At 40.3% G+C, this 8,521-nt stretch overlaps 1 protein-coding gene across 2 annotated transcripts in view; it reads left to right on the forward strand.

The window, feature by feature from the left end:
* The window catches only part of ift74 (intraflagellar transport 74), a 129,188-nt gene that overhangs the window by 4,576 nt on the left and 116,091 nt on the right, over positions 1 to 8,521 (forward strand). For both annotated transcript variants that reach the window (XM_072589000.1, XM_072588990.1), the window contains exons 3-6: positions 2,131 to 2,179; positions 3,356 to 3,454; positions 3,548 to 3,608; positions 4,202 to 4,261. In XM_072589000.1, coding sequence (XP_072445101.1) covers positions 2,131 to 2,179; positions 3,356 to 3,454; positions 3,548 to 3,608; positions 4,202 to 4,261 — 269 coding nt within the window. The remainder of the gene's footprint in view (positions 1 to 2,130; positions 2,180 to 3,355; positions 3,455 to 3,547; positions 3,609 to 4,201; positions 4,262 to 8,521) is intronic.

Here is an 8,521-nt window from a genome sequence, read left to right on the forward strand (position 1 = left end):
AAACAGCATAAGCAGCACGTGATAGACAGAGGTAAGTGATTACATCGAAGTTCTGCAGTCCTCCCAAATCCAATCATGAATGATGATGAAAAACTAAACAATTCACTGGAGGAGGAAGTTCCACAAATAGCACCATCCTCAATTATGGAAGAGTACAGCATATCAATGCAAAATATAAGGTTGAAGAATTTGCAGCAATCTTCAGCCAGAAGTGGCAAGTGGTCCATTTCTGCCTTCTCTAGTGGTCCCAAGCATCACGGATAGCTGTCTTCAGCAAATTCGATTCATTGCAGTGATATCAGGATACTGCAAAGTTAGTGGGCCCTGACAACATTACAGCAATAGTACTGAAGACTTGCGCTCCAAAGCTTGCTCCTCCCCTAGCCATGCTCTTCCAGTATAGTTACAATGCTGGCATCTATCCGACAATGTGGAAAATTGCCCAGATATGTCCTGCATACAATCCAACCTAGTCAATTACCACCCCAACAGTATGCTCTTAATGATCAGTAAAGTGATGGAAGGTATCATCAACTGTGCTATCAAGCAGCACCTGCTCAGCAATAATAATCTGCTCACTGACATCTAGTTTGGTTTCTACCAGGGCCACTCAGCTCATACCTTCACTACAGCTTTGATTCAAACGTGGATAAAAGAGCTTGTTTTCAGAGGCGAGGTGAGAGTGAGCCCTTGACTGAGTGTAGTATCAAGGAATCCGAGCAAAACAGGAATCAATGGATATCAAGGGGTAAACTCTCTGCTGGTTGGCGTCATACCTGCATATGGGAAGATCATTGTGGCTGTTCATGATCAGTAATCTGAGCTCCAGGACATTTCTGCAGGACTAGTGTCCTAGGCCTTCATCTGCTTTATCAACGGACATCCCTCCATCTTAAGGTCAGAAGTGGGGATGTTCATCGATGAATGCACAATGTTCACCATTCGTGACTCCGCAGATAGTGAAGCAGGCCATGTTCAAATGCAACAAGATCTGGACAATATCCAGGCTTGGGCTGACAGGTGGCAAGTAACTTTCATGCCATATAAATGCTGAAGACAATCTAACCACCATCACTGTATACCCCACTGACAGCATCAGTGGGCTTCCAATTGACTAAACTCAATTGGACTCACCATATAAACAAGGTGACTACAGGATCAAAGCTAAGGTTATTGCGACAAGTAACTCATTTCCTGAACCCAAAGCTTGCCCATCATTCTCAAGACACAAATCAGGAATTTGATGGAATACTCCCCACTTGTCTGGATGAGCATGGCTCCAACAATACTCAAGAAGCTTGACACCATCCAGAACAAAGCAGCCCACTTAATTGGCACCATCTCCACAAGCAGTCGCTCCATCCACCACCTAACTTAGTACATACTGCTGCTTCTATCTACAAGATGCACTGCAGAAATTCACTAAAATCCAAGCCCATGACCCAAAATTTCCATCTAGAAGGACAAAGACAGCAATTACGTGGGAACAACATCATCTGCAAGGTCCCTTCGAAGCCACTCACTATCCTGGCGTGGAAACATAACGCAATTTCTTCAATTTTGCTGCGTCAAATTTCTGCATTATGGATACAGCATGTGGACTGCTCACCATCATCCTCTCAAGGACAACTAAGGATGGGCAACTAGCAAGCCAGCAACATCCATATCCCAATAGTGAATTTTTAAAAAATTGCTATGACTAAATAGGTAAAATTGTTTTCCTCGGAGCGGAGGAGGCTGACAAGCAGATTTGATTTCAGGTATACAAAATTATGAGAGGAATACATAAAGTAGGTCATGAACATTTCTTCCCCATGGCAGATATGTCTAAGACCAGCGGGCAAAAGTTTAAGGGGAGGAGCAAATGATTAGGCGGAGAGCTGAGGAAAACCAAAATCGTCCAGAGCAGGATAGAAATATGGAGCGTACTGCTTGAGAGTGTGGTGTACTCTTGCAACATTTAAGAAGCATCTGGATGTGTACTTAAAATGTTAGGGCATAGTGGGCTTTGGACCAAGTATAGGTAAATGGGATTAGTGTAGTTTGCTGTTATCAGTCAGCATAGATATAGTGGCCGAAGGGCTTGTTTCTACGCTGTATGACCCTGTGACTCTATAACTCTATTTACAGGACCTCATCGTCAGATACTTGATAAATCCTACTTTCTTGGATTGCTCAGGTGAGTAGCTTAATATTTTTGATGAATACAAGAAGTCTGTTATTAACTCTGTGGAATTGGTTGTGTTTTGATCTTTAAACATCGCATTTTACCCATCACGGACCACTCGTTTACACCTGTTGCTATCATTGCTTTGCTATTTAAATTTTTATAAATGTCTTTGCACTTTCAAGCTCCCATTACTGGACTTATATCTTCTTTCCATTGGCCCCAGCTTGTCCAAAACCCTCCTATTTGTATTATAGCTTATTCCTAATTCTTCAACACAGCACTTGCTGTCATCCTTGCTGGCCTTCACTGGCTTTCCCTGCATTCAATTTAAATCCTCAACCTTGTCTTTTAAGTTCTTTCAAAGTTGTAACCACCCCCGTAACCCGTACTAAACTAGCTTTTTGTCTAATTCCAGAGCTCCCGTTCAAAATTCCTTCACTTTCCCAATGGTGGTAGAGTTATAATGCCTTTGCTTTCAGCAACGTTTTTCCCTGAAACTTTTCAGTTCCTTGTCCACCTTTTGAAAACCTTCTCCACACCCATGTTTTCAACCATGTTGTCTATCCTCATCCTAATCTTCCATAGACTCGTAAATGATTACAGTAGAGATGGAGGTCATTTGGGCCATCATGTTCATGCTGGTCATCAAAGATCTGACTACACAACTCACATTTTTCAGGTTTTGGCCCATAACCCTAGAGGCCATGGCAATGCAAGTGAATATCTGTATGTTGCTTAAAGGTTCTATGAGTTTCTGATGCACCTATCCTTTCAAACAGAGTGTTCTGGACTTGCATCATGCTCTGAATGAAAAGAACGTATCCAGTACTCTCTTGTTAGCCTTCTGCCTCTTATCTTAAAGATATCTTAAAGACCCTTCTGCTAATAGTAGAAGTGTCCTATCTGTGCCCATCATGATCTTCTAAAGTTCTACCATGAACCCTCTTGAATTTTCACTATTCCAAGCAAATCAACACAAGCCTGTCCAATCTTTCATCATTGCTCAGACTGTCTTGCCCAGATAGCATCCTGGTAAATCCCCTTTGCACTATCTCTAGTGCAATCACATGTTCCTAGTTACAGGTAAATGGGATATACCTGATTTTGCCTTTCTTTGGACTATGTTTACTAATGATATGGTTTCTGTTTTATTGTGTAAATCTTTCCTGCAATGTTTTTGTACAGAGCCAAAATAAATGAACTTACAACAGAAGTCAGCAAGCTACAAAAAGAAATTGATACATTTAATCAAGAAAATTCTGTTTATCTATCCTATGAAAAGAGGTAAGTACCTAGTTTGTGCATATGTGCAAATTCTATGCACAGTAAATGAAATACTGGTATTTATTGTTAACTGCATTTCATGTTTTGCAACAGGGCTGAAGCTTTGGCCGTGGAAATAAAAGATCTGCAGGGGCAACTAGCAGACTACAATATGGTGGGTATAATTGCTAAGTTGACTTTACACGTGGATACATAGTGTTGAGAAATAACTAACGTATTCTGTCTGCAATGGCATTATAATCATTTTAGCTGAATTGTAAAAATACAGCACAATAAATTAAAAAAAAACATTTTCTTTAATGTTCTATTGCTAAAGTGTAATCTGCTTTTTGTTCAGTGGCAATATTCACTTCTGGGACAAACTCCATTCTTAGCTTGTATACTTAAGCCCAACTCTTCAGTGCAACGCTGAGGCAATACTGTATTGTCACAGGTGCCAATAGGTAGAGTGTCCTATTTGAGTTCTCCAGTGAATGTGAAAGATCTTAGAGCCCTATTTGAGGAGGACAAAGAAATTCCCTTAGTTTCTTGGCTATTTCTTCAGCCATCTTTATTGAACAAGAAATAATCAAGTTATTACAGTTAGTTAGTAACATTTTGTTATCCATGTTTGTCTACATCAAAATGTTTAAAAAGCTTCATTGGTTTTGAAGCGCTTTGTTATACTAATCATACAAAAGGCTGCATTGTTGTCTTTAACTTTATTTCTTTAATAGTTCTTAACTTTATCTTGTTCTCTGCCTTTAGTTGGTAGATAAGCTGAATACCAATACTGACATGGAAGAAGTTATGAATGACTATAACATAGTAAGTCTTGTTGTTTTCAACAAAATAAATAAAATGCTCCTTTTCCATATATCTTCAGATTTCTTTCTATCATTTGCTTGTTCTGCCATAAAACATTTCATGCGAAGTAAATCCAGCTTTCTGAATTGAATATTTATGTTTTTTCATATTCTTTTTAGCAATTGTAATGAGTTTTTGATAATTGTATTTTAAAAAAGATGTTTAACTGGGAATCTTAATTTTGAATTTTATTATTTGGTCTGCTGTCTTTTTCTGCTTGACCTGTCATCATGCATTTTTATGACGGGTAGATTATAATAAATAAGAGCAAATGTAGGCCATTCAACATTCAATATGATCATGGTTGATCTCTCCAGGTCTCAACTCCTGTTTTGTATTCCTCTTTTACCTCAATTCCTTGATGTACACCCATTAACATCCTCTTTAAATAATTTCAGTGATCTAGCCTCCACATGTCTCTTAGATAAACAATTTCAGACATTCAATGCCCTTTGAAAGAAGAAATTCCTCTGAATTGCAATTTTAAAAGAGTTTTCCCTTATTCCTTATCTATGTCCCCAGTTCAACATTTCCTGACGAGTAAATACATCTTCTCACCATCTATCCTTCCAAAACCCCTCAGAATATTGTATGTTTCAATAAAATCACCCCTCGTTTTCCTAAACTTTAACAAATAAAGAACAAACGTGTTTCACGATTTTTGATCATTCAGCCTCTTCAAGTCATGAATCAGTCTAATGAATCTCCTTTGAACTATTTCCAATGTCTTCACTTAAACACAGGAACCAAAAATGTTCACACTGCTCCAAGTATGGTCTCACCCTGTACAGTTATAATATGGCTTTCAATTTTTAAACTCTAATCCCCAGAAATAAAGATCTAAATTCCATTTGCCACCATTTAGTCAAATTGATATTGTCTTTGAACTCTCTGGGACTTAGTCTTTTGCTATCTTTTTCTTGAAATTCTAGTTTCGTAACCAACATGGCACCAGAGAATGGCGATTTTGTACACTTTTCACTGTACTCATGTACATGAGGAACCTCAATTATCTGAATACCAATTATCCGAAGGAGATCTCGAGTTCCGACGGAAACATTACATCAAAGACATGCGTTGAACACTGACCGTGTCTTTTGTTTGCAGTGATTAAAAGTGCTGCCGAGAACAGTCCTGGACTGATGGGAGTGCAGGCACCATCTCTAAATGACTGCTCTCTCTGTCTCTGTCTCTGTCTCTCTCTGTCTCTCTCTCTCTCTCTCTCTCTCTCTCTCTCTCTCTCTCTCTCTCTGTTCGCACACTTTCTCAGGAGTTCTCCACAGAGGTGTACCCTAAACCTCACCCCCCCGCTTCCCCAGATAATCTGTCTAACATTCTCCTGTACAGGGCAAAGGTGGAACCTGTCAAAAAGTTGCAGTAAAAAGTTGTGTGTGGCAAAAAAAAGGCAGTAGCAGCAGCAGCGGTCTTGTTGGTGTCCAGTCTGGCCGCCCTGAAGAGGGGGCGGGGGGCGGTGTTGGGGTGGACGTGTGGGGTGGGGGCAGTGTTGGGGCGGACGGGGGCCACGGTTTGAGTGATCGAGGGCAGTATTGGACAGGGTTTGGGGGGCAGGCAGGGGGGAGCGGTGTTGTACAGGGTTTGGAGGGCAGGCAGTGGGCGGCGTTGTGGGGGGGTGAAGTTGGATGGGGTTTTGGGGGCGGGTGATAAGGCGGTGACAGGCAGGGTTGGGGACGGGCGGTGGGCGGTGTTGGGAGCAGGCTAAGGCTTGTGCTTGCTGTACTGCTGCTAGTGTCCTGAACGGGGAGCAGACTTAATAGAAAACTCCGAGCCCCAGAGGAAAGGCATTGAATCGATTAACCGAATAATCAATTATCTGAACGAAATAGTGCCCACCCATCTCGTTCGGATAATCGAGGTTCCCCTGTATTCCAATACTTGAGTACATGCGACAATAAAATCTAATTCTAATGACATGCTGCACCTCCACACTAACATTGTTGTGTCGTGCAGAAGAATATCTGGATCCCTTTGCACTGCACTTTCCATTTGGAGTCAATCTTCATGCATATATTAGTGTGCCTTTTGATTCTTCCTGCCATTGTTCACAGCCTCATATATTCATACACTAAACTTCATCTGCAAAATTTTTACTCATTCAATGAACCTAACTGTATCCCCTTGCAAATCCCTTATGACCTCCTCACAACATGCCGTCGCATCTGTTTTTATATCATTAGCATATTTGGATATATTATTCTCTGCCCCCTCCTCCAAAACATTAATATACATAATAAATAATTGAACCCCAAGACTGATCCTTGTGGCACTCTACCAATTATGTTTTGCCAACCTGAAAATGCCCACTAATTCCGACTCTGCATTTTGTGTGTAACCAATCCTCAGTTCATATATTAGCCCTAATACTGTGAGCTCCTACTTGCATAATATCTCTAATGTGGCACCTTATCAAATGCCTTTTGGAAATCCAAATGCACTAAGTCTATTGATCAGTGTTTCCTCTAGTGGGCCTCTGAGGCCTGTGTGCAGCAGCAACTTCTAGAACAGTAAGTCAGTACCACAATTGGCATGCTAATGGAGTGGCTGCCGTGCAGCTTAGAGGGAAGGTTACTGCTTCCCCTTTATCAACTCTGCTTATAATATCGTCAAAATACTTTGGAAATTTTGGGCGACATGGTTTTCCTTTCTCAAAAGCAAGTTGACTCTAATTGATTACATTAAGCTTTTCTAAATGCTTTGCTGTTTCTTCCTTTATAATGGACTCTAGCATTTTCCCAACTGCGCTACAGACGTTCGGCTAACCGGTCTGTAGATCCTGCTTTTTGTCTTCCTCCCCTTTTAAACAGGGGCATCAGGTTAGTTATTTTCCAATCTGTTGGAACTCTCCAAGAATCCAATGAGTTCTGGAAGATTTCAACCAATGCCCCACTATCTCATGCCACTTAGATTAAAACACTTGGAGCAGGCCATCATGTCCTGGGTGCCTTCAGACCTGTTTTTGTGCTAAATACTTTGCCCCCATGATAGAGAATGGGTACATGGTGTTACTTTCCTTCCTTTGTCACCTTGCTTATCTGATGTCTTGGCAATGTTTATATTGCCGTCCACCATGAACAATGAGGAAACTATTGATATAAATTATCAGCCACTTCCCTGCTCCTCATCATCAAATCCCTAGTCGCATCCTCCAAGAATCCCCCAAAAAAATTCAATTTAGCTGCTTCTCTTGATTTTTATTTACGCATAGAAGCTCTTGCTGTTTGTTTTTATATTTCGTCCCAATTTGCTTCACAATTCATTTTCTCTGTTTTGTCATTCTCTACTGGTTTTCAAAATAAAAGAGGTCCCCATCCTCAGACCTATCAATAGCTTACACTGCTTTTAATGCCCTAGTTTTTTGATACTCTCCTTAACAACTTTTATTAGCCAAGGGTAGTTCATCCTTTCATCAGTCATTGTTTTTGACCAGAATAAAGTTTTGCTGAGCTGAAATATCTGTTTGAACACCACCTCTATTTTCTGAGCCACTTAAATTGTCCTTATTTGTTGACACTACTGGTTTGAGGCATTAGTTCCTCTCTGTCAAAATGAAGTCGAATTTCTACAATGTTTTGCTGGCTAAACCCTTTAGCGTCTTTAACTATGAAATCTCTTAATAATCTTGCCTCATTACATGTAGCTACATCTAACATAGCCTTTTCCCAAGCTCGAGTTTGCGAAGTACTGTTCTAAGAAACAATATCTGATGCACTCTACAAATTCATCTTCCATGCTGCCCATGCCCATCTGATTTGGTTCAGTCAATATGCAGATTAAAATCACCCATGGCAATTGTACTGCTCTCCTTGCATACCTCCATTATTTCATGATTTATACTTTGTCTTACAGTGAGGCAATTTCCGCCCAAATTGATTCTACAGCATGATCTATTGTACGTGTATCACTACTCACTGTCCCACTGTTATTCTTCTTCATTAACAAGACTACCCTACCTCCTTTTTCTTTTTGCCTATTTTTCTGGAATGTCAGCTATTTTTGAATGTTGATTTCCCAGAGTTCGTTACTGTGCAACCATGCTTCCACAGCAGCAGTCAAACCTTATTCACTTTTTTCTACTTGTGCTGTCAACTCATCTTGTTAGAACTACTGCATGCATTCATACAAGGTCTTGAAGTTTGACTTTTTGCCATTATTACATAGTCTGGTTCTAATTTCTACTGCAGTTTTTGATTATATTTTCTGTTC

Source organism: Chiloscyllium punctatum, chromosome 2 (genome assembly GCF_047496795.1).
Source record: "Chiloscyllium punctatum isolate Juve2018m chromosome 2, sChiPun1.3, whole genome shotgun sequence".
Classification (NCBI taxonomy): domain Eukaryota; kingdom Metazoa; phylum Chordata; class Chondrichthyes; order Orectolobiformes; family Hemiscylliidae; genus Chiloscyllium; species Chiloscyllium punctatum.